The 27,327-nt window shown below is 41.8% G+C and overlaps 2 protein-coding genes across 2 annotated transcripts; one reads left to right on the top strand and one right to left on the bottom strand.

Moving 5' to 3' along the window:
- Positions 1 to 54: 54 nt before the first annotated feature.
- dpep1 (dipeptidase 1) lies at positions 55 to 9,903 on the top strand. The gene is made up of 10 exons (XM_080490371.1): positions 55 to 359; positions 1,236 to 1,362; positions 1,512 to 1,644; positions 1,722 to 1,872; positions 3,531 to 3,600; positions 4,918 to 5,094; positions 6,327 to 6,411; positions 6,520 to 6,595; positions 7,461 to 7,596; positions 8,544 to 9,903. The coding sequence occupies exons 1-10, from the start codon at positions 235 to 237 to the stop codon at positions 8,724 to 8,726; spliced, it is 1,263 nt and encodes a 420-aa protein (XP_080346497.1). The 5' UTR covers positions 55 to 234; the 3' UTR covers positions 8,727 to 9,903.
- slc22a31 (solute carrier family 22 member 31) lies at positions 9,618 to 25,222 on the bottom strand. The gene is made up of 9 exons (XM_080490359.1): positions 24,630 to 25,222; positions 21,227 to 21,330; positions 20,980 to 21,134; positions 15,484 to 15,652; positions 14,458 to 14,603; positions 13,407 to 13,515; positions 12,485 to 12,699; positions 11,754 to 11,865; positions 9,618 to 11,346 (listed from the first exon to the last, which is right to left on the bottom strand). Exons 1-9 carry the CDS (start codon positions 25,059 to 25,061, stop codon positions 10,902 to 10,904), a joined length of 1,887 nt encoding a protein of 628 aa, XP_080346485.1. The 5' UTR covers positions 25,062 to 25,222; the 3' UTR covers positions 9,618 to 10,901.
- Positions 25,223 to 27,327: the final 2,105 nt, after the last annotated feature.

Raw genomic sequence — 27,327 nt, 5'->3', positions numbered from 1 at the left:
ATTAACTAGGATGAATAGCATAACAACTTTGGAGATAATAAAAACTAATAAGCCACTGTGATGCATTTACTGCGACTGAGGCTGTAATGAGAAACAGACTGAAGGCAGAGGAGGAGCAACCAGTCGAGCAGATATATCGAGGCAGACGCAGGCAGAAAGGTGGCGTGAGAACTGGTGTTGGATTAAAAATAAATAGCATAGTAGTGGATTATATTGTATATAAAAGTTCAAGAAATGTCACCTAAAGTTGTGTTATCTTTGGGTCTGGTGTTGTGGATGAGTAATCATGCAGTCACTTTGACTGAGGACCTAATGGATAGAGCTCTGAGGCTGATGTCTGAGACGCCACTCATTGATGGGTAAGTGAAAAGTTGTCTTTCCTGTTTACTGCTGTTTGCTATGGAGGCCATGTTCTGCTTAATGTGACTCCAAGTATGTTTACTTACAGAAAATGATTGTGTTGACCAAGTTTTTGTGTTATCCACTTTGTTCATTTGTTGACCACATAATAACCCTTTAAAAAATGAGTGAGTTGACCTGTCATCAGGTCAAACCCTTTTTATTAGAATTAATGTATCTTGAATAGTTTTTTATCCAAATCTTCTCAAATTTACCAACAACATCAATGACCACATGGTGAACACATATGAACTCATGGTAAAGCAAAGCTATGAGATAGTAAGTCATAATAGTTTTTTTTATTGATTTTTGAATTTTTTTTATTTTTTATTTTGAACATAAAAAAACAATGAGAAAAACATGTTCAATAAAACAAAAAACCCACTCCAGGATAGCAAGAAATATATATATACCGGGTATATGTGTGTGTGTGTGTGTGTGTGTGTGTGTGTGTGTGTGTGTGTGTGTGTGTGTGTGTGTGTGTGTGTGTGTGTGTGTGTGTGTGTGTGTGTGTGTGTGTGTGTGTGTGTGTGTGTGTTATCTCATAATTTCAATTTATTATCTCATAAATAGGACTTATCATGTTTTGTTTTTTATTAGTCAAGTTTTCGTTTTTCCTAAGAGGAGGAAATGGGCTTGCAAAGTTTTCCCACATGTGCAACAGCAGCTGTTAAAATCTGGTTTGTCTGAAAGCTCATGCATGGAAGCAATTTCTGGTGTAAATTCAACAAAGCCAGTAGTTTTGCTACAGACGGTCAATTCACAGCTGATGACGTCAGTTTGAGGAAATAAGCTCTTTGTAGATGTGACCTTTGATTTATTTTTTCCTCCCTCAGTCATAATGATCTACCATGGCAGTTTCGGAAGCAATTTAATAACGAGCTCAACCAAGTGGATCTTAACATGCTGAACACAACACACACCAACATCCCCAAGATCAAGCAGGGACGGCTCGGGGCTCAGGTACAGACAGAACTGACCACAAGGACATTCAAGAAATATCTCCTTGGACAACATGTTCTTCACTTGTCAGATCTCACATCTATCAAAACAGATTCCCAGAAGCTGGAGAACAACAAGAAATCATTAATTGTCCTCTTTTTCTCGCCCAGTTCTGGTCAGCCTATGTCCCCTGTGACACGCAGTACAAAGATGCCGTTAGACAGACCCTGGAGCAGATCGATGTGGTTCACAGGATGTGCAGGAAATACCCAGAAACTTTCAGGTTTGCCAGAACTGCTGAAGGTGAGAGTCGAAGCTGCACCACTGGCTGTGACCTCCTGTTACCTGCCTCTGTCCCACATCCGCTGTCGTGTCTGCAGAGATCCTGGAAGCGTTCCGCAGCAACAGGACCGCCAGTCTGATCGGGGTGGAGGGGGGTCATTCTCTCGACAGCAGTCTGGGCACTCTGCGCACAATGTATGATCTCGGGGTCCGCTACCTCACCCTCACACACTCCTGCAACACACCCTGGTGAGAAACGGCAACACGACGTTGGCATTAATTAAAGTCGCATGCACCGTGCATTCCAGTGAATTAGTCTCTGTTTTTTTTTTTGTTTTTTTTTATGTGTTTGGGAACGATTCCCCCCTCGTAGAGCTCAATCCACATTGTGCTGCTTGTCCTCATCGCTCTCATGCTACACATGCTTTGTCTTGCTGCAAGCCTAATTCTTCATTGAACGCTGGGCTTTCTCATGTTTTTCACATTATGAGATGTTATTGTTAACAGCTGCCAGGATCTATTGGTAATAAAACATTCTCATGCTACATAGATGCTTTTGATTTTTAAGCCTTTCTGTGTAGTATAAAAGTACAAACATGTACTCAACCATTATTTCACTTTCAATAAATCAGTTGTTTTCATGAAACATATATTAGGTTTTACCCTCCACTATATATATATATATATATATATAGCGAGAAAAAGTCTGTGAACCCTTTGGGATTACTTGGATTCCTGCATAAATTGGTCAAAAAATGGGTTCTGACCTTCATCGAAGTCACAATAGACAAACACAGTATGCTTAAACTAAAAAAGCACAAAACATTATAGGTTTTCATCTTTTTACACAACATGTAAACATTCACAGTGCAGGGTGAAAAAAGTATGTGAACCTTTGGATTAAATAGCTGATTGACCCTCCTTTGGCAGCAATAACCTCAACCAAACCTTTCCCAAACGGTCAGGGGGAATTTTCGACCATTCCTCTTTACAAGACTGCTTCAGTGCAGCAATATTCTTGGGATGTCTGGTGTGAATCGCTCTCTTGAGGTCATGCCACAGCATCTCAATCAGGTTGAGGTCAGGACTCGGACTGGGCCACTCCAGAAGGCGTTTTTTCTTCTGTTGTTGATTTACTTCTATTCTTGGGGTCGTTGTCCTGTTGCAATGCCCATCCTCTGTTGAGCTTCAGTTGGTGGGCAGATGGGTCTTCAGTTTTCCTGCAAAATGATAAACTTGGGAATTTATTTTTCCATCGATGACTGCGATCCGTCCAGGCCCTGTGGCAGCAAAGCAGCCCCAAACCAAGCTGCCACCTCCACCATATTTCACAGTTGGGATGATGTCGGTGTGCCACACATAGCGTTCTGTGTTCCTACCAAACAACCCAATTTTGGTTTCATCTGTCCACAGAATATGTTGCCAGTAGTGTTGTGGAACATCCGGGTGCTCTTTTGCAAACGTCAAATGTGCAGCAATGTTTTTTTTGGGACAGCAGTGGCGTCCTCCGTGGTGTCCTCCCATGTACTCCATTCTTGTTTAGTGTTTTACATATGGTAGATTTGTCAGCAGCAATGTCAGCGTGTGCCAGAGGTTTCTGTAAGTCTTTAGCGGACACTCTAGGATTCTTCTTCACCTCACTGAGCATTCTGCGCTGTGCTCTCACAGTCATCTTCACACAGGGAAACCCTTGAAAACTGATGTTTCTGTATGTGAATGTATATCCACTACTGGCTATATGACCAACAGTGTACACATATTGTGTATTTGAAAGATCAATTTTCAAAGTTGAGTGAAAAAACCTTTCAACCATTTGCTTCATGCTGCAGTGTTTAGGTTTAAAACACAATCCTTAGAAACTCAAAGACGTCCCTTTGACTTTTCCCATTCCAACTTTATCCTATCAGGGCCGACAACTGGCTTGTTGACACAGGATCGGAGCCTTCTGAGCACAATGGTCTCTCTCCATTCGGCAAGGTCAGTGCAGTGGTGTGAGCTGTGACTGATTGTGCGTTTGCCGTGCTGTGTTACAGATTATTGTTTCAACAATCAATCCTCTTTGTCCTCGAGTGGAGTTCACTGAGCTTTACATTGCCACGGCACATCACCTCACCTTACTTTCATGTTTAAAGTCAGTTCACATTAAAAAAAAAAGATATAGAAACATGTCATGTGGGGTTTACCATCTGGCGAGTAATAAAAGAGCCCACATCAAAGGTCCTATTGATGTTTTTAAGTGCAAATTTTGTTCTTCAATGGAAGTACCTCAGCATTATAACACAGTGACGCAGCCTCGAAATCAAGGTGAAAGTCCTGCTTCAGAGTGGGAACAGCCCAGACACACAGCTCTTCAAAGATGTGTTATGTTCAACTTAAAACCTTTAGGAATTTGCTCTTTAGTCAGTAATATGCAAATGTGGCCATTCTCAAAAGTTAATCATTGCACAAAACATATGACCCTTCACTAGGTGTGAAATGCGACTTTCTTTCTATTTAGTATCTGTATAGGAGCACATAGAGTCTATTCTTTTGAATACAAACATTGAAATACACAATCTTTTACTTGCTGCACAGAAAAAAAAAATAATAATAATTATATATATATATATATATATATATATATATATATATAATCCATAAGCAGCAGCCACACAGCAGCACCCAGAGAGAGAGAGAGTTACATTTAAGGACCTTGACAGTAGTGACATGCCTGACATTAAGTACAAACCACAGACCCACTTATTCTTCAAATATCTATTTCAACACTACAATAAGCAAACTTTTTTACACACTTTGTTCGTCTTACAAGAACTAGTTTAAGATTAGTTTAAGAGTCGGCAGCAATAATCAAACCTGCTGCGTCAGTGACCTTCATAATGAAATAATGGCTTAACTTTCATTGTACTTTCACCTTTATTAAGTGATATACTTTTTTATATTTGGAGGTGGGAGGGGTTTTTTTGTTTTTAGTTTTTCAGTCATTTTCATAAATACAGTTTTGCCTTGTTTTCGTCATTTAAATAGTTTCTCTTGTTTAGTTCTTCTCAGGGAATTTTCTCGGTCCTTGTCCTTCCTTGATATGTTGGATTATTCCTCAATTAATCCTCCTCTTAAACATTTTGAACCATTTCATCCTGCAAAAAGATGCACGTTCAGGCTAAAACAAAAAAAAAAACCACTATTATCACACGTAAACTGAGTAAAATGATCAACTTTGTTTTGTCTTTTGTCGATTCCACGATTTACCACAATTTAAATAACTGAGCTCATCATCAATATTTTCTCCGACGACAGCAACTGATTGTGGAAATGAACCGCCTGGGAATGCTGATCGACTTGGCTCATGTGACCGTCGCAGTGATGAACCAGGTGTTGGACATGTCCCAAGCTGCGGTCATCTTCAGCCACTCTTCCGCGTACAGTGTGTGTCCCCACAAGAGGAACGTCCCCGACGCTGTCCTCAAGAGAGTGGTGAGTGTGCAGAGGCAGACGAGCGAGGGAAACCTCCACAATGGCGGCCTGTGTTCAGACAGCACACAATTCATGCAACATGTCGTGCTGTGGATGCAAATCAATTTCATCTCAGTGAAAGTCACAAGTGGATAGCAGATGTACAATACAAGACGCAGAAAAGGAACTGTGGCGTGTCCTTTAAAGGCAGAAGCAGAGAAGAAGCAGAACATTAAAAAATATATATCAAATTACAAGCTGCTATCTTTTGTCCTCACAGCAGTGGAAGCAACAACAACAACAACAAAGAAAGATATTAAGAAAAATATTTTAAAAAGGAGTGAATTCCAATATTGGACAAATTCCAAGCAAAATGGTATTTCAGTAAAAGCACGCAATTTATAAAAATGGCAGAAATAAAAAATCCAGGGACAAAAGTCCTCCCAAATCGTTTTATTTTGTTATTTGAGCTGCATTTGTCATTTGTATCGCGATGAGGCTTAGCGTTTAATATTTTTATATACAGTCAGTGTGTCTTTAGGGTCTCAAACCCTAAACAAAATTAGTCTCATGGCAAACCTTAAACGTTTTTTTTTTATTTGTTGAAAGGTTGGCTCAGATTAGTTTCATTCAAATGAATGAAGTGTGTCTGACAGTGGTGTAGTGGAGTTTGCATGTTTTCCCTTTGTGTGTTTTCTCCAGGAAAATTAAGTCAGTGTTACTTACAATATCAGTAAGTTTTCACACCGGTAATGACAGAAGTGATATGATTATGTAAAAACAGGAAGTGTGAGTTTACAGCCTCTTTCTGGTAAAAAGATTAGCTGCCTGCTGTGAAGCGCTTTTAAAACAACATCCCAGGTTTCATGGCGTCTACATTAGATAAAAAAAACCCATAAACACCCATTAATCACACGGGGCAGCACATTCAAGCAGTCCCAATGAGGCAATCATAATAGTAAATGTCAATAAAGTGAAGCGAGAGTTCTTGTGTTGAACTGTAAAATAATAAACAGATCAAATATACAGAACAGGACGATGTGCGCTCTGTTACGTAGAAGTGGACACAGAGGTCGATACGCCAGTGTGGATTAATGGGAGCTTCGATGCATCACTTTGTTTCCACTGCACTTTCAGTCGGTGCTGAGTCTCCGGTGCAACAAAGCACAAAGGACTCATTTCCTCCCATCCTATAGATCAGACTTTCTAGGTCGCTTAAGTGTTTCACTGTCATGTACCATTTCTGTCTACAGAAGGAAAAAAGAGGAATCGTGATGGTGAACTTCTACAACGACTACGTGACCTGCAGCAAGACCGCTAAACTCTCAGATGTCGCTGGTAAAAGACTCTTGTGACCATGACTATGGGTGTAAACCCGGTTAAATATTACCATTTATCATCCTCTCTAAAACTTTCCAATCCTGAAGTTTATCGCTTTGGTTGTAGATCACTTCGACCATATAAGGAAAGTGGCTGGAGCCGACATCATCGGGTTCGGTGGAGATTACGATGGCGTTACGAGGCGAGTGGAATGTAATCACTGTAAACCCACAAAATAAATTAAATAACTATTTGAACAATGGATTATGAGATCCCATATAAAACACAACATTTGTGACTCTCACACACCTGCTATGCAATGCGCTTACTCACCGGGCTTCACAGCGTTGCACTCGATTGCTGAAAGAAAGGGACACAAACCAATGAGTGAAGACAAAACAACGAAATGGTTGTGAGAAAAAAACAAGTTTTGGTTTTTTGTTCTTGTTTTGATTGTGACAAAAATACACACACACACAAAAAACATACACAAAATATATATTATGATAAAATCAGCCAACAGAAGTCATGGGGAGCCAGCAGAGTAAATGCTTCTCACCACAAAGACAGCGGCGCCTCTGAGCTGTTTTTGTTTTTAACATGTAAAAAACAGACACAATGAAAAACATCTCAAACATTTTTATTAAGTAATAAATCCCACTGGTTAATGATACTCCTCTGAGTATTTGCACGATTTTAGAAGACATACTGATTGTTCATTTTTATGAAGTAAAACGTGCTGAATGGACAGCGCGTATTATTTTAGTTTATTAGCTTCTGCATGTGTGTACGCAATATCACGCTTCAGCTATTCATATTCATGGAAGCATCATGCACATTAAAATAGATTTTAAAGTGGTAAAATTATGAATAAACTTGTGAATATTGTCATCAAAGATAAATAAAAGATGGAAACATGTCTGATGGGTATATTTACTGTTCATATGTGTATCAGGTGAAAACACTCCAAAGCAGAAGGGGCACATTTAAAATTCGATTGACATTTTCAGCATTTATGAAGGTTCTACTGAGAAGTGAGAGCATCTTTCCTGTGTGTGGACTTTCAGACTACCTGAAGGTCTGGAGGACGTGTCCAAGGTGCCCAACCTGGTGGCTGAACTGCTGAAGAGAGGATGGACCGATCAGGAAGTCAAGTTAGCTCTCGGAGAGAACCTGCTCCGGGTCATGAGAGATGTGGAGAGGGTGAGGAGGGAAAAAAAAAAAAAAAACAAGCATTGTGCATTCCTGCAGACTCTGTGTCCTTGAGCTTTGTGAAGCTGGAACACAAACCAGATGAGTCTGTTAATAGAGTGTTACATCACTGACGTAATGTAGTGACAACATTGGTCAGTCAGACTGAACAGAATTAACTAAGGGAGGACAAATGTGTTTGGCCTGTGAGAGTTCATTACTTCATCAGACACAGTCTGTAACATTGAAGCACTTTGTGACAAACAAATTGATTAATGTTGCTTTGAATCTGCAAGCTGTGCGCCGCACGCTGCTGCAGGGGCGGTGAGCTGGGAGCGGCTTCAGCCCCCCGAGGCCTTCAGTATAACAAAGTGGTGTAGAAGATGGACAGATACGTCGATCTGAGTTAAAGACAAACTAGTAATTGTGACTCTGATATGTTCTATATTATATATATGATACAAAGACGTGTTCTGAAATTGCTCTATGAGAAATGTAACAGTCACCATGTTATGAGCTTTCAATGATGTTTGCAACACGGATATTGAATCCTGTCCATCCATTTTTTTTATTCTGCTTTATCCTGTTCAGGGCAGCAGGGCAAACTGCAGACTGTTGTCTGATGCAAATTCAAAGAGGTCTTATTTATATAATTCAAACATTGTAAATGATACTTTTATCCACATGCACTTTGTAATGTAAACATATGTTCTGAAGCACCAGGGGGTATATTTGCTTGTCAATTTGTGACTGAAATTTGTCTCAGCCGGACAAAACAGATGAAGATCATCCATAGATGGTCATTCTGGCTGGTTTGGTGACTCATATTTGCAATAACTGTGTCAACAGACTCTTCTTGCACTTTGCAGGCAGCATTGTGAAATCAAGACAAGTTCACAATGAAAGAAGATCGACTGAACACTGAGCTTTTCTGTCTCCTGCCTCTTTTTGTGCGTCAGGTCCGTAACACTATGAACGCTAAAGACCCTGATGACGTCCCAATCCCATATGAGGAGGTTCAGAACGGCTGCAGGACGAGCCACGGGTACAAGCTGAATAACGCTGGAGCTGTGCATCCACTCAGCACACTGGCTCTTCTGCTCACACTGGCTCTCCAGACTTTCACTACAATCACAGTCTGATGTGTCACTGATGGATGCACACGTATGTGGCTTTGGGTAATCACTGAACATAAATCTAGAAGATTTAGTTTTTTTTCCCGAAAGTGTTTGTATAAAATTGGTGCATTGTGATCTGGGTGACAGTGCTCAGACTGTCACCCCCGCGACCCGGAAAAGGATAAGCGGAAGAAAATGAATGAATGAATGAATGTTTGTATAGAAATTAATCTGTGCTCAGAGAAAATACGTCTAACAGTTTGATTGATTTAGAGAGCAAATAGTTTGGATGTTAACTTTAGAAATCTTTTTTAAAGAGACATCAATTAAATTTATTGTTTGGGATATAATAAAGACAGTTGAATATTAGAGATGACTGGGCTTTTCTGCTTTCTATACTAATCAATGATCTTTTGTCAGAGTTCAGTTTAGTTTATTTAAACCAGAGTCAAACATTTACCTCCTCTGGTTGTTTAATTTCACCAAAACATCTGGACCTGAGCAGATCGATGTGAAAGACAGATTGGTTAAATGAAAAGTACATTTATGTGCAGGAACACAGGAACGTCAGAGACATGGTGACTTCAAGTAGTCCAGATTTGTAAGAGAAGCGCTCCCTCTAGTGTTTAGAGAAGGTAACGCATCTGAGCGGCACAAACTGAAATGCAGTTTAACGACAAACATTTGTCACCGAGTTTGATTCTGTGCAGTAACAGCAGTTAGATTAAGCGGTCGGTGCATATCTAGTAGCCTGCTCACTTTTTATATCGGTCACCACAGTCAGCCATTGCAACTTGCACCTTATACTTGGGTTAGTTTTTACACAGAACCCGGGATTCAAACCCCACACTCGAGATTAAGACTTTACCCAAAAGGCACGCTTCAGATAAAGAGCAAAAAACACAAAAGACTTCTGATATAAAAATGTATTTCCTTTGATGAGCTGTTGTACAAATGCACCTTTGTTCAAAAACAGTGAAGTAACACACAGTGACTTCTATTAAAGGCTGAGAGCAGGTTTGCTCATAAATTTACAAACACCGAACTCGTCCCAGTGGTAGATTTTCTCTCAGTGAGGCCGGAAGAAACATCGAGTCGAGGATGCGACATGCATATGATGTGATTTGATCACATGACGTGACTGTTTTAGACACCAGAGGTACACCTGAACTCACGTCACATCCAGCTGCGAAGAGGGAAACACAAAACTGTCAAAGCCAAAGATGCATGCGGCGACACATTCGAGATGTAGAGAGACCACAACATGGATCTCACTCTCACGGCTTGAAAATAAATATGAAAGTCTCTCATGGCTTTCAGTACAGTCAGTGCCATGAAGCTGTGAAATCACAGCGCGGTCGTTTCAGTAGGTAAACACAAACAAAAAGTGGCTCAATGTTTTCTGTTGAGAAGCCTGTAAATGTTGCAGCTTTCTTCAGCGCTCATTAAAAAGAAAATGTTCGTATCCTCTAGTTGGTATCTGATCTGATCTTCACTCAGTTCACATGGTAACATTCACCTAACACTAGTATGAGACACATTTGCATCATTAGGGCTGGTTAGTGGGAAGAAGAAATATTAAAAGTGCCGTTTAAGAGCCTCTTTTTTTTTCTCCGTCATCATATTCAGTGATGGGTGCATCATTAAGAGGCCTCCTCTAGGAGCTTTATAAGAAGACCTGAATCCAGTCCTGTTGGTCCTGTGATCTCCAGGCTCCTCTCAGCTCACGGCAGACGAATCCGACGGGGTGACGTCATGAAAAGTACGTGTATCACTCATAAATGGACAGAAGGCTGCAGCTCACATGATCGACAACACCAACGTCCATCCCAACAATTTGGTTTGAATGAGCCGCGTGACCTGGGCTGTGCAGGGTGATCGTGTTTAATTGAATGTACCAGACAAACACTAAAACACGAGATTTAACAGTTTTGAGTGAACTTAGTCTGGAGGATGAAAAAAAAAAAAAAAAAAAAAAAACCTGAGCAAGAGAAGGACACTTTTTAAAAAACAATGCATTACCTGAATTCCTGTGAGAACATTTCAACAGCGAGAGACGATATAACGGGGAGTCGAGTGAGGATCAGCTGGAGATTTTACAATGCAGGCTGATGGTAAACTGTCCGATGCAAATGCAGAAGTCTGTATGGAGGAAGGCAGAGGAGGAGGAGGAAGAGCAGGATGAAGGTGTTTGTCCAGTTAGGAGACAACCTCCTTCTTTGTGCCACACTGTTGCTCTAGTGTGTCGCTGTCCGACAGCAGAGGGGAATGAGTCGGCACGGCAATCCTGTAAGGCAAAGTATCTTTCGTCAGCATCTTCCTGGTGGCAGAGACCAGGCGGGAGTAGTTGTCGGGGTTGTACTCCGGCACAGGAGTCCGCGTACGCAGCAGCGGCAGGTTGTCTCTGCCGGGCTGGGACAGGAAGAGAGGTGGCCGTCGCTGGCTCTCGCCCTCTTTTACGGAGTCCGGGAGCGGTTTGCGTTTGCTCTCTGGCAGGAGCATTATGCAGAGGACGGAGAGGACAGCGAAGGAGGCGAAGATGACATGGTGGAGGAAGTAGCCGCCGTTGTTTTGAAGCTCCATGAGGGAGGAGGCAGCCATGCCGACACTGCCCGAGGCCAACACCAGGCCCAGGCAGCCACCTCTGACGGAGGGAGAGAGGAGGCGGAGGAGAAAAACTGATTAAAACCGGGAGGCATCGGGATGGAAAAACCTACACAATGCTAAAAGCACATGTTCGTAATGACCGGTGTCAGAGCAGAAATGCCTTTAGAAAGAAAACAGGATGCCGTTAACAAGAAGTGAGCAAATATCCAATAGGAGATTTTGACCTGCTCTTTATAAAAGTAGATCTCTAGCCATATTAGTCTGAGATAACGACGGTCATTTTTCAATCATTTCACCGATACAGGAGGAAAATGTGCATTAGGGTTTGAATCCAGTGTCAGGAAGTTTCTTGAGGACGGGATTCGTCTCTGCATTAGTTTGGAAATGGTGAAAAATAGAAAATAGATATTAAACTTTCTGCATAAGTTACCAGCAAACACTCACCGAACCACAGTTGGCATCACCTCACTGGCGAAGAAAGCACTGAGCATGGCGAGAGCCTGAGAGAAGAGCAGCCCCACCACCGAGAGCACCAACACCAAGCCGCCCTGCAGGTCTGAACACAGAAACAACAGTCTGAACCAGACCTGCAGCAGGGGTAGGGGGGTTGAGGCTGAACACAGCGTGGATCATAAACCAGTCAAATGAATAAACTCAGATCAGACGGCGAGCATGAGAGTATTTTTTCCGAGCTTTAAAATAAAGTTAGCGTCCAACTGCTTTTGTCCGCATTTATCTGAAAGTGTGATTTAAAATCTATGAAAAATCTTTCTGTCTTGAGTTTTTCTCTAAAAACTAAATAGGTTGATAAATGTATTGTACCGTAATTGTAGGAAAACATTGGTATGTATAATTCTAGTATTGTTAAAGGCGCGATAAATGTTCCAAAAAGTACTGACACACAGTTTCATGGTGAAATACAAGGTCAGGAGCATAATGAACTCCTTCAAATAGACACTGATGCCTCCATCGACTCCTAATACATGTTCAGTTTTTTTGTAGAATGCAACATACCATGTCGTATACTACACCTACATCCCTGCGAATGCTACATTTGACCTTAAAGTTAAGGCAAATGATATTAACCTGAGATGAATCAAAATACTGTATACATGAACAGTTACTACAGAAATAAAAACAACAACACAGGGTTTTAAATGTAAGCTGTAACATACACTGTGTGAGGGCCAGCAGCAGCAGCGAGGACAGGCCCGTGACGATGGCGGAGAGCAGAAGCATACCACGCCGCCCAAAGTGATTCACCGACAGGCAGATGAAGATGCACGCCAGCGCTCCGGTTATCACTCGCAGGGAGTAGCTGAAGTAGAAGTTGGTGGAGTAGTGATGGAGGTTTCTGGTGAAACAGTACTGGATGCCTGTTCCAATAAACCTGCAGGGAAGCAAGAGACCCGGATAATTACGTCACAACAGTAAATTAATACATGATTCATGTGTAGATGCACAACATGAGACAGTGCAGACATTAACACGTTTTTTTTTTTTTTTTATTAGTCTGTGACTACAATGGAAAAAATCATTGAGATTTATTTAATCTAATGGAGGATTTGAAGTTACTATGAGATTTAGTGACATCTAGTGGCGAAGCTGGGAATAACACCCCTCTTTCTTAGCTTCATGCAGAGCTGACAGAAGTACTCGGGATCAGTACTTAAATAGAAATACAGATTAAAAAAAAGACTTTTACTTAATTAAATAAGGTGAATCAGTACTTTAAATGTCAGACTGTTAAATGTACTCAAGTTTTCCTCATACACTGCGCTTTCTTGAAGGAAGGGGGCTTGTGCACATGTGCTGACAGCCATTGTCACTATTATGTTAATACTGGACACACATCAGGATTTTACTTCATTATAGCATTTTTATTCCTAAATAAACAGAATAATGTGGTTGGACTGCACATAAAACAGTAAGTGTCTTCATGCAACCACGAGAGATGTAACTGGATCAATGGATGACTGAATTCATCAACACCTTCAAAAAAGCAGTCAGGATAAAGACACTCAGGTAAAATGCAGGTATGTGGGAAAATTCACTTAACTAGCGGTTTAGTGTCTACAAATACAGAGAGGAACTCACAGAGTGAAGCTGAGTATGAGACAGTTCTTCCAGATGACACGAGTCTGACGAAGCACCAGAGCTGAGTAGAACCTCGGTCGACAATCGTCTCCATACACCGATTCAATTTCTAGTTAAGGAAGAGAAACAGGACTGAACTCAACATTTTATATGAAAGAAGAAACGCAGAAAAAGAAAAGTATCAATCAAGTTTGGAAACATAGTAAGAAAAAAAAGACAGAAAACCCACGGGGTCTTGAGGCTGTCAAAATGAGATTTGTACACATAGAGAAACATAAAAAGATAACATCTATGATCTAGAGCAGCCCTGGAAACCTGCTCATTTCTTTTATTATGGCGGGATTGTCACTGCAATCTTTTGAGAAAGTAAGAGATCAGCAATGGGGTTCACAACCTTTCTGAGGGCGGCTCCAGGGAGAACTTCAGCGTTTTTATCTTATTTGTCACATTTAGGACTTCAAATGGACCAATGGCAGGAGTTACACAACTCTCATAAAGATGGACAAGCAGACTATCAACAGACTAATGAGCAGGACATGTGGTCAGCCACAAAATGATTTATATTTAGCGGGTAGACTGAGGGCAGCAGAAAAACTGCAGCAAATATATCACGATAATTACAGTACAAACTAATTGGTCAATAGACTTTGGATTGAGCAGCAGCTTAAAAAATGAGCATGGAAATCGACTTTAATGGTTCTTTTGTTGAATCTCCATTCATCCTAATTATGATGCAACTTTCTGGTAACAGTGCACTGAATAAAACTGATCAAAGACAAAATTGTGTGGGACGCCAACGCTTTCAAAGACTTCACAAATAATCGGTGGCTTCTGTCAATGTCACTGTGGGAAAACTTTAACTCTCTTGAAAAAACAAGGAAAATTAAAGAAAATGTCCATTCATGATCTGTACATTTCATAGCTTCACGTCAAAGGTGTGTGTGTGTGTGTGTGTGTGTGTGTGTGTGTGTGTGTGTGTGTGTGTGTGTGTGTGTGTGTGTGTGTGTGTGTGTGTGTGTGTGTGTGTGTGTGTGTGTGTGTGTGTGTGTACCTGACAGCAGGATTTCTCCGGGGAAGAGTTCGTCCTGCAGACAGACGCCATTTCTTTTAGAGAACTCCTGGAGGCTCCTCCTCACCTGAGGAATCTGACGTGTGGCCAGCAGCCAGCGAGGAGACTCGGGAAACACCGAGGCACAGCTGCGCAAAACAACAACGCCGTCACCACGTGGAAAGATTTTAAAAACTCAACCCTTCACTCTTACATTTACAGGGAGACAGAAACAGTGGAATGTACACACAAAGTCAGCATGCACATAGGATTTAAAAATGGCTATAATACACGACTGTATCATTCATTTTAGGTTTGTTCCCATTTAAATTCTATTGCTACAAATATGTACAAGTACATTCTAAATTTATTTACATTTAATACACATGAAGTCCTTGTAGACATAAACAAACCTGTGTGCACAGTAAATCCATAATGACAGCTGTATACTTTTTGTTATACACATACAAATATAAGTAGACAAAAACAAATCCCATTTCAGACACACACAAGTCATTTTGCTGCAATAATAAGCACGTCTCGATGTCCAAAACGTAGCTCACTTTCACTGCAGCATCTTGCATCAATCGTCTTTTCAATTTTAGGTTTCAGGAGTTTATGCTGATCCAGAGTCTAAGCGTTTGAAATATGAACTTTGATGGTAATATCTTAGGTTTGTCATTTTGCAGTGACATCTTCTGGTTGTGGCCTGTGGGCTGTATATTCCGGCTCTAGACAATACGAGCTCCAGGCAAAATGAGCCAAAACTTCTCGGAAGCCACGACAATTTACACTGATAACACAAGATTCTTATGGCGATTGTCATTTTAGTTGTTCAAACATGAACAACTCTCATTTCACTTTCTTGGTCTCATAGAAACTATCAAACAGCCAATAATGAATCAAACTCAATGAAGATCAAAACTAAACTATGCACGTCACGTATAGATTAATACAACTAACATGTGTGTCACATTACTCAACAAAGCTCTGGACAAACATCGCCGTGAACGTGGACGCCTGACTCACCACCAATAGGAGAGCAGCAGCAGCAGAGGCAAAGTGGCCACGGCCTGGAGAACGGGCCAATCACGACACAGCACAGCGATGCCTGGCAACAGCAGCTCGGCGAACACGGCGAAGAAGCCACTGATCATGGCAACCATGAGGCGGTGGGGAGGGTCGCACAGCTCCAGCCCTGCGACAGCGAGGAAGCCCAGATAACATCAGAACGTGACGGAAGAACAAAAAATCCATTTAGGAATTTCGTGTCCGGGACACAAACGTCTCTGAACGTGAAACGAACGGCTGGAGCGTCGGGTCGTTAAAAGGTCAAGTCATCACATCGCACCAGTGTTCGTTTCATGTCTGCAGTGTTCAGTGTGCTTCAGAGTTTCTCTCCTACTCAGCTGCTTTACAATGTTCCTCCTTCGTCTTTCTGATTCTTCGGAGAAAAGCCAGAGGAGTCAAAGAATCTTAACATTTGAAAAATAAGATCACCTCAATTCCACAACCAGAAACTTCTCAAGTCTTATACCTTATTACAAACTCGTGATTCAATACATATATGAACTGAACTAGAATTTAACTTCTTCTGCATGATCAGTATTATAACATGCCTCGACTTTGCATACTTTGAAAGATATTATACATAATAAATAAATACATAAAAAAAGCAAGTTGGCTGAAGTGTTGTGTGTGTTACATTAAATAAATCACTTCTGTGCTGGATTTAGTGGTTATCTGGTTTGGTGGTCAATAACTACCAGAGCAACTACAAAATAAATACTATGGAAGTGAACTTGAACTATAAAATAAACATACAATTAAAAGAAAATCAGGGCAAATAAACCTAATCCTTTAAGGATAAATTACTGACAAACACAAGGATTCATGACCTTTCGTACAAAGATATACATACACACAGTAGATAACTATATATATATATATATATACACTCGCTGTGTTAAATATTTACAATGTTATTCAGGAATAAATTGAAGATGTCAGTAGAAAGTAAATAGACCAGTTCCTCTCGTTTCCCCAACATCGTATATTATAAAACTAAAATATTTCAAGCATTTTAATTTTTAATTATCCAGAATATTAGGTGCAAATATAAAAAAAACACATCCCGAACTATTAGAATATGTCATAAGGTTGGATGTTTTTCCTATTTTTCTAATCTGAGGTCATAATCACTGCAACGAACACCTAAACGCTGTGAAACTTTCTATTTTTCATGTTATGAGAGTAAAACAATCAACTTTTCCGTTTAATTCTATTTTTAGATGCACACGTTTTGAAAACATTAATAGTGACAAAAACACTCTTTCACATAAAGTGTGATTGTTGTCTCGTCACTCTGACCTGCACATGCTACAGTCTTCTCACAAGTCCCCCCGCCCCCCCAAAAGAAAAGCCACCAGCGTTTTCCGCTGCATAATTGTCTGACGTCAAAAGAGCTATCAAATCTTTCAATAGTCAGTCAATTTGAGATTAAACCAGAAGGGGAGATACGTACACCTCGAAGAGGGGATGGTCGCCTTCTGACCTTCCCAGCAAACTGCACCCTGCATATATTCACTATGAACATACCAAAAATAATTTGATGACAAAAGCCATCAACACTCTGAACTCACAGATCCACTGAAGTGAATCTTCCAGCATTATGAAATTCCTCCTCACTCAGCGGCCGTCGCCATATAATGAGCTGCTGTCAAATATTCATGTGTTTATGTATCTCATAAGGACAGTGTATTCTTACTTATACTGTATATACACTATCAGAAGAGCAACTCTCTTATCTCCCTGCACGTTGTATTGTTCAATGACAATAAAGGCATTCGGTTTAATCGAATGTGATTCAGTCCAGCAGCTCTGCAATGTGCACAGTGTTGCTCTGTTCTGCGTTATGTTGAAGGATCTTTGGCAGAATCAGCTCTGAATGTAAAGCAGCTGAATATATGACACATGGTCAGGTTATGAGCTCAATAATGAATTAATATTAATTAATTTAAAAAAATAATGAAACGGTTCAATTAAAACCAGTCTTGTGCTAAACCGAAGCGTGTCAGCTTAGTGTGAGGACGCTTTAAGAGAACGTTACATAATGAAGACATCTCTCACTGGAACTCTGGCACATGTCAGCCATAACTCCAAGACTTTTTCACAAACCCTGAGCTAGGGCATCTGAAAACACTTCAATATGAGGTTCGCCAGGCCAGATAAGTCGGCGTCGGAGTCATATGCTGACGTAGATCAGTTTGGGAGAGAACCCGGCTGCATGTTTGTGGTGACCTTTGACCTGGCTCTCCCACCGAGGCGCCGCCCTGCCTAGGTGGGGTGGTCGCACTGTAACGAGAGGCTCACTTCCTGCTCGCTTCGTTGTCTTCAGTCGGGTCCTGTTATTGTTTTCTCCTCTCAGTGGAGGAGGAGCAGCTCCAGCAGTACACTGGGAACCCCCCCCCACCCCCCCACACATCCCACCCTGGAAATCTGACAATCTGGACTCGATCTGGGCCTGACCAGCAGGAATGTGGGAGGTTTTTCTTTACAGACATGAAAAACAGAAAAAGGTGGGTGTGGACTGGAGATAAAACTACTTGGATCACCTCGTCCAGCACAGGAATGTGTATCATCGCTGAAGTGATTACGTTCTCACGCCACCTCACTCCTGTCAGACCACTGAGTATACCAGCTCCTCTCACAGCTTGTATGGAGACAGAAACGAATGAAGTGACCATAAAAAGGACGCCGAGCATTCAGCTCAAAGAGCGCATGCGTCTCAGCTGTCCCCATAAACAAGGACAACTAAGAAGCACGTGGAAAGAAAACCCCGGACCATCTGCCAGCTGTCAGTCAGCGCTCAGGACGCTGCACAGATCCCCAAACAGCTCCTCTGTTTACTATCGGAAACAACCTGCGTACGGGTGTCTCACGGTGGCAGAAGTTCAGTCAAGCGGCCGATTCATGATCGTCCAACGGACAAAAGACTGTAAAGAAAAGCTCAGGAACTCAAGTTTCACTTTTAAAAATTACTGATACCTAATGTCCTCTTTCTTCCTCCAAACACTTCTCAATATATTCATTTGGATTGATGGTGGCAGAGTCCAACACTCACATCTCCTTCTCATGCTCCATCAGTCCTCTGAAAGCAAAGCTTCATGTTCTCTACCCTTTCAGTTTATTCGTGGGAAAATCCTGGAGCCCAGACCAGTGGAAATTATTATGGAGCAATTAAATGAAATTATTAACATATAATTCTAAACATTTAAGCTGGTTTAACTGTCTTCCATCTTATAAAGTACAAAACCCATCAATTGGTCCAGCAGGGTAAAGAGTTAATCTCCACTTTGTAATAATCAATGTATGTAGATATCTATCCAGATTTAAGTAGATTATTTAGTATTATTGCTACGAAGAGATCTAATGTCCCCTTTACCCCGCAGATACGTTCAACATGTTAAATTGAATTGTTGGAATTGAACAGTTCTTAGTAGAAGACTGGCTCAACAACTTTATTGTTTTGTCACAAACCTCAAGTATGATAGAATTTCTTTCTGAGAGATTTTTAATGAGGTTTTATAACAGTTGTTCCTAATGATTAAAAGATATGGTCATTTTTAAGGTCTGGCTTTCTCTGCTGGGATTATCCTTAATCCCACTTGTTTTTAAAGGAGTGTACCAGGAGGGTCAGAGGGTCACAGGTTTGAGTCCGGCTGTGGTTGGGGGGGGGGGTCTCCAGTTTGTGTAACCTGATCGAATCAGCTGTGCTTCAGTAAGATGCAGCTTAAACTTAAGACGACTGGTTGTGAGCGCCAGCTGCAGCTCATTCCTGGTGAACATGTCAGAGTCAAATTTATCTTTTCCTGGGCTCCATCAATACTTCACTGGAGTGCTGCTGCTCCTCGGACATTCCCCAGTGTGAAACACAGAAAAAGATCCTGTTGAACTACTACAGCACTGCACAACTATACAGCGGAGAACAAGACGGACCTGCAGCAGGTGGTAAACAAACCAGAATATAATCCACTTTCTCTTTACTTCTGAAACTATGCAAACTATTTATTTTCTGATTCCATTTCTAATCATGATTTTGGTGTATAAAGTGTCATGAAGTACTTTAAAAAATTAAAACTGAGCAGAGAATATACACATATTTGTAGCACTGCCATGGGAAAAACACATTATTGGCTTATTGCCGTATGAAATCTAATGTTTACAAAGGAAACACGGACGTAAACGCCTGACACATAGAGGTGGCAGATTTCATGAGTCTTGCCTGAATCTGACTTGTAAAAAGAACAGAGACGCCGTTGTGACCCATTAAACTTTTCATCCATACCGTTTTTATCAAACTCAGGATTGGTGAGAGGCGTTTTTAAACCCTGAAGAAAACACAAATACACGCAGAGAACACGTTTCCTCCTCCAGCTGCTAAAGACAACACACATCTGTAGGTCCAATGGCTTTAGCACATGTCATAAAAACATAATTAATATCACTCTTTTCTCAATTAATAATAATAATAAATTTTATTGATAGGCGCCTCACAAAAGTTAAAAACAACATAAAAACCGATACAAGAGACAAGTGAGATTTCTTGAACCAGATTAAAATCAGCTGTTTGCTTTTCCTGAAAATAAGATAAGATTATCGACACTGAGATAAGACGGCTTTTCTCACTTGCTTCTGCGGCTTCTCGGCGGGATTTTCTGATAAGGAGGACGGGCGGGTTTTGGTTGGTTTGTTTAGTAATTACTGCTCAGTCTGAGGGATTCCCGGCCGCCCAGCGGCGAACACAGCACAGTGACAATATTGAGGTTTGATTCCAAGATTGGCGCCTTTTTGTGGAGTTTGCATATTCTCACCTACACTTGGGTTTTTAGGAGAACCGCAGCTTCTTCTCACAATCCGGGATCATGATTTTGGGGGACTCTACCTGTGTGATTGTCTGTCTCTTTAACTTGCCGCTTGTTCAGTGTCACTTGATGGCTTCCAGCTCTCTGAGCCTCACTTGCAGAAGCAGAAGACGACTAGACAGATTCTCAGCCTGGCTGAGTTCTGGTGCTTTCCCCAGAGGAAAACTCAATTTAAAGAGCCTTTGATCGAGTGTTGCACATCACAAGGATGCAATTTGTAACATTAACCTTACATAAGCAACATGAACATTATGCAACCTTCGCAGAACATTGGATTTTCTGGAAGAGGGAGCGTATGTGTCAGAAACGCACCACAGCGAAAGCAGAAAGGGAGAAGTACGTAACAATCAAAGTTATTATATACCCTCACGCTTCTCATTTCAGTTAGTTTTTTTTACTGCAAACTAGCTTTTTCACTTTTCTACTTTATTTTTTCATTTTTGTTCCACTACATTAGGATGCGTTAGGAAACTCTCTTCTGTAACGTAAACCTAACGAGTCTCCTCATGAAGAGGCTGCTGATGTTGGTCTTCTTCCCCTCTGTAGAAACTATACCCGACAGGGCTGCAGGGATCCGCGTGTGGAGGATACTTAAACTTACTGGCAATATAGGAGGACACAAACACCCCGGCGAGCATGGCGCCCTGAGCGAGACGCAGCAGCAGGAAGACCACCACGCTGCTGGACAAGCACACGGCCACCCCCAGCAGACTGGACAGGCTGAGAGAGAGGAGGAAACCTCGCCGGCGACCCAACCTGGAAAACACACACACACACACACACACACACATGCTCAGTTGCATCAGTTCTCAAAAACAATAACTTCATGTACTGTTACTGTTGCTTACCAGTCGCACAGCGTCCCAAGAACGATATATCCCAGAATCCACCCCGTCATGAAGCAGATATGCTGCACTGGGATTTTCCAGTAGTCGTCACAGACCAGGTCCCACTGTGAAGGAAGACGGAGAAGTTCACCGTGACACTTCCTGCAGAGCAAACCGAAGCTCGATTCACTGGACTAGATCTTTTAGTACATTGTGATATATAGTACATTGATATCATCCATCCACCTAACTATCTTCTAGAACAATTTATCCAACTCGTAGTTGAGGAGCCAGAACCAACCGACTAAAGTAGTTTGCACCCTGGACAGTCCATCACAGGAAACATTCAGACTCACTAATGAGGAATAGGAAAACTCTACGCAGACGCCACAACACATCTGAGATCTCAGCCTCAGATGTGTGTTTGTCTTGTGAATTTAAATCTCTGACAAACAATAAAAAGGCTGACATCGACATTTCCTGTATCTGGAACTCAAAATCAAAGTTAGCTCTAGTTTTCCATTTCTTTAATGTGTTGGCATTGTTTGGACGGCATGACGCACTTTAACCAATTTTTAAATCCCAACAGAAGTCTTTATAAAAGCTGAAAGCCAAGAACTAACTAACCCACAAAGTTCTATGTTTGGACAGAATGAAACACACGACCAAAACCTCATTGAGTAACACACAACAATCATAAAGATGCGAGTAACTTTCCTACTTTTTAAAATGAGATCTCGGTCATCAAAAGGTCTTGAAAAAGGCGCGAGAACAAATTGTCTCCAAGGAGCCGAATTAATCGTAATGGGACTGTGCAACATGCGGAGAAGAGCAGGCGTCCAGCGCCGTCACAAACAGAGAGATTTCTGTGAGGAAGCAGGAATGAAGACCACGCTGAACCTAACTGAATTAAGATGCCTGCTGACAGGGTTATTACATTACAAGAAAGTAGTTGCCAGCAGCTCTACATCTGGTTAGTACTGTTTGCTGTCTACACTTTCTCCTTCACTCTACTGAGTTTAGTTTGAACGAGCCAGAATATCAAAACAAAATGAGCGAGAGAGTACAGGTCAACCGATCTGATCAGAGTCGAACACGAGCTGCAAAAGCAGCAGTTACAAGGTGAAAACCTGAAAAACTCTCTGATAGACCACCATGCCAAAACGTAGAGAAATGTGTTTGCGGTGTCCAGACTTGGGTAAAATAACAGACTGTCACATTGAAAAAAAGAGACATTAACTGATTATCATGACAATTGAAGTTTGATGCACAATAAAACAAATAAAGTTTATTTCCCACAAAGGAAACAAGACTAAGTGGAAGCCTGCTCATCAGTGCCGTTTCCAATTCTCTTTACAGGACAGTCATAGTCACATTTAGAAGGGTTTTTTTTTGTTTGTTTTTTTTAAATGACTTTTTCACAGCATGTGATTGGATTCTGATTAGTGTGGTAGAAAACTACTGAAATGTTCCCTAACTTTGTAATGTGACAACATCAAATGAAAGAAGATATATTTAAAAAAAAAAAAAAAAAGTATTTTTTATGAAAGAGGAATAGTTATGAGCGGTGCTGGTTTGATAAATCATGCGACGCTTCAATATACTTGTGCTATTCCAGTTATAAATGAAAACATTTGTGTTGTTTGAGGTCTTCAATTATGTGTCATTTGGTTGCAATGCAGCAATAAATTCCCCTGTCCTCAGATCAGTTTTAGGGATGGGGAAAGCACCAGACCTTCTTCACAATATTTCACTGTGACATGCTGGATACAGTAAAACATTAGGATATAAAAGCAGTTTATCAAACCAGCTTCTCTGGGTATAAGTGTATGAACTGAAGGTTTCAACAGTTTCTTTGTTTTGACCCACTTCCTAATCCGAGCCGGACCTCTGCAGCCCCGTCTCAGGAGAGCTTCAGCAACAACGCCTCACAAATTAGAAGAGCCACCAGTTCTATTGCATCAACAAAACGTTGAGCTTTCACTTTTATCGTCCGTCGATCTTCAGTCTACGCCACTTTACAACACATTTCTGTTCAAATAGATAAAAAAGTATCAGTAAAGTGCAAATCATGCAAGATGATGAGTTGTGTTGTTGAGACATTATTCAGTCTGGAGTTTTGTCGCCTTTTTTGGCTTATATATCTGAAAGAAAAAAAAAACAAACTTGTGTAAGTCAGCGTGTACGGATATTTGAGCCGATGTTGCACCAGGTGATGAACATTAAGACCATGTAATGCAACATGTAGTGTCACCAGTGATGTAGACTCTAAAGTTGTCTTGTTAGTGAGTGTGAGTCACGGTTTCTCTCGGGTGACTTGTTCAGGATTCACTCTGCCGTCGCCCACAGTCCGCTGTGATCTGCTGTTGATCTAGAATATCGGCTACAACTGTCATCAAGCCCACAGAGAGGAAAAGTAAAACACATTTCTCTTGGGCTCATGTTGCGTTGACAGGTTTGACCAACACAGCAACTGTGCTCCGGGACTCTGTTATGTTACCCAACGTCTGCATTATGACTTTTGTATCCGACTCAGTTTTTCCTCTATTCTCAACTTTGCCATTGTCCCTGGGAATGACGTCACGGCCGGAGGAAGCTGCTGTTGTTGGAGGAAGCTTTAGGGTCTCAGGAAGGAACATGGGAGCTTCAGGCTTCCTAACAGCACAGTGTGTCACTGAGGGGAGGAAAAGGCCTCACTGCCCCTATCTTTTTCCTTGAAGTCATGAAAAGCAAACAATAACTGAGGGGAGTAATTACTCATAATGACCCCGTCTTCTTGTCAGGCCACTGCCGTCCCCTTTCATATTTAATATTACATAGAAATGTACCGTGGAAGTAAGAACTATCTCTGTGTTTCATATTGGTAAAACTCCTGTTGAACAAGAAGGATGAAAACAACACTGATGGAGAAAATTGGGTTCCTCAAATACAAGTTATGCAACAAGATCCAATCAGACTGTCAGTAAACAGTCTGCTTCCAGGGAGGGCTTGTCCTGGACAAGAAAACATGCTCTTCAATTGAATGCAAACCACCACTTCTCCCCCATTTCTCTAATGTTGAATGAAGAATCAGTGGTTTGTGCACTACCTGGTGTGTTTCTGCTGCCTTTGACCCTGAGATATAAAAGAATGTAAGACAAGTGACAGAAAGACAGAGCTGCAGCAAAGTTCCTACTGTTGAAGCAGAGTCAATATTGACTGAGAGCTACTTGCAGCCTTCTTCATGGCAGACCAGCTTCCAGCGGAGACAAACTGGAGCCGATCCAGTTCAGCTACACCTTGGAGCGACGCCAGCATCTTTCATTGTGACAAAATTACGCAAACGAAAACAAAAATGCTGCAGATCTTCTGCGGTGAGACCAAAACTATACCCTTAACGAGTTTCTTCCCTAAAGTCAGGGTGGATCCCTCCAGTGTCTCCTACCTCAGTGACGAAGTTGCTCTGCAGCCCCGCAGCAGTGATGTACTCCCACCCCCGGGTGCAGGCCACCTTCTCCCGGGGCGCGCTCTCCGAGAAGTCCGAGCTGTTGTGCGGGTACTTGAAGAGTTGACAGTGGCTGAGCCCGGAGCCCTCCACCCGGGGGATGGTGAGGTTGAGGTAGCCCTGTCCGGAGAAGTTGCTGAGGAGGAAGGAGGCAGGCAGGAGCTCGGGATCCGGCTTGCAGTGGTACGACTCCGGGATCAGCGTGTAGAACACGTCGCTGAGGAGATTCAGCATGACGGCGAAGTTTGGAAACCAGCTGAACACGACCACGATCCGGTTGTAGCGCCCGTAGCCGCCGGTGTGAGGGAAAACCTTGGTCTCATAATCCATGTGGAAGCGAGAGCTGCTGGAAACAGATGGTCTTGGTGCCATTTTACGCAGCGAGTGCGCACAACACAGCCGACCGAGGTGCAACGCAGCCTGCAGGTGGTGGTGAGGAGGAGGAGGAGGAGGAGGAGGAGGAGGAGGGGCGGGGACTAACGATTCCTGGGGATCCACCTCTGACTCACCTGACCCCCTCCGCTGACTCTTTTCAATCTGACTCCAGCACCATGTCCAACTGGTGTGGTTCCACTGATTCCTGAAGGCCACAGTTAACAGTCATCGACCAGGACATTTCAGAGCACTTCATGCTTCCCTCTGCTGACAAGCTTTATGGAGATGCTGGTTTCATTTCCCTGCAGAACTTGGCTCCTGCCCACACTGCCACAAGGTACCAAACGCTAGATCAGTGACCATGGTGTAAGTGAGATTAACTGGCCAGAAAAGTCACCTGATCTGAACCCCAGAGAGAATCTATGGAGGATTGTCAAGAGGAAGGTGAGAGACACCAGACCCAACAATGCAGACGACCTGAAGGCTGCTATCAGAGCAACCTTGGCTTACAGCTGAGGAGTGCCACACCAGTAGTGCCACGGGCCGATCGCCTCCGTGCTACGACACCCTGATAACACTGGAAAATGTTATTTTCTCAAATTGACCTTATGTAAAATTCAAACTTTCTGAAACAGTGAATTTGGGGTTTACATTGTCTGTGAGCAACAATCGACCGAATTTCAAGCAATAGAGACTTGAACTATTAATTCTATGTTTAATAAAACTGTATAATATTTTGGTTTCGCCTCCTGAAATGAGGGTCAAAAAATATTGAATTCTTTCATGACATCCATGACATTCATGAGTGTGTAGGTACTGATCATACAACAGCAGTAAGATACAGAAAGACACGATCAGGTTAGATTTTGAGAGTGTGAGTTCGGGATGGTTGGGGTCAAGAGGAGATTAATTCCACCATTAATCACACAGACGTTGTTGCCTCAGCTTGTCCCAGATACAGATCTGGTTCAGTTTCAGCTCCTGGACTTTGGTATATGTACCTGGCCCCACTGAGCGCCATTCATTCCCCATCTGAACCAGCCTGTTTATTATGGGCTGCCATAAACCGTTTGGACATGAGTGCATAACGTGTTGATTTAAATTAAGTTCTCATATATACGTTTTTAAATGCCATCAGTTGGTTGGTTGATTTTGGTATATATTTTTTGCATTATTTTGTCTTCATGGTCATCTAAATGTTATTTCAATACACATAGGTACCCTATTGTGTGACGTTTTACATTTTATTGGTATGAAGGAGCAGCAAGTGATGTGCAGATTTGCAGCGCTGACAAATGAAAACTCAAATTGCTCTGAACGCCAACAGTCACATCCAGGAACTGCAAGATGAACATCTCACTCGCCTGTTTTGTTTACGTGAGAAATGACAGATCACTAAACTGACAACTTACTGCACAAATGGGCTTTTCGTCCTCGTAACAGAGAAATCCTGACATGTTTGGTATTTACTGTCTTTAATGTCACCGGACTCGGTATTCTCATACATTGTGGTGAAAGAGTGTGTGTCTTTACCAAAGATATGAGACTCGTCCTGGTCATGATGGTTAATTATGATAAGAAATCTGACTAAACCTTGGAACCATGTAACCAACCACTCGGTGCCTGGGCTCTTCCAAACTATTTGTTTACAACAAATTTGGCAGCAACGTGAGATCAGGAATGTCCAACATCTTCCCCTCGTGACAGCAAAGCGGATTTATCATGACGCTATCAATAGATACAACTCATTCAGCCCTGCACAATAACATCACTACGACTTAGTTGATGGTTGTATTGAGGAAAACGTTAATATTATGAAGCTGATTCATCGCGTAAGGAGACATGGGAACGTGCGGGCTATTGTCTGGGTGCATCGGCAAACTTTTGATTCAACAAAGTAGAGGAGAACATCTTGTAATATTTCAAAATTTTATTAACGAACATAATCTCTGAGGAACAACAGCAGTTCTCGCGCTCTCTGTACATGCAACTGTAGAAAATAACAATTTAGAATTTTTACTTTTCAGTTTTAGTCTTTTTTCCCCCTGTCCATACTCATTTTGTTTATGTTTTTTTTTTTTTTTTCTTTTGTGACTTTTTTTTGTTGCTTTTTCTTATTTTTTTTTTTTTGCAGGAAATCAACAACAGCTGGAGGTGAAAGTACTGGATTTCTGTTACAGCACTGACGATAGCATCAACAACCCCCCCCACCCCCCCCAAATAAACCACCAGCCCCAATCCCACCCCCCCCCCAATTAGCTGC

The sequence above is a fragment of the Lipophrys pholis genome (assembly GCF_963383615.2).
Source record: "Lipophrys pholis genome assembly, chromosome: 2".
Lineage (NCBI taxonomy): Eukaryota > Metazoa > Chordata > Actinopteri > Blenniiformes > Blenniidae > Lipophrys > Lipophrys pholis.
Note: the sequence above shows the minus strand (reverse complement) of the source record. Positions and strands in the feature narration are given on the sequence as shown.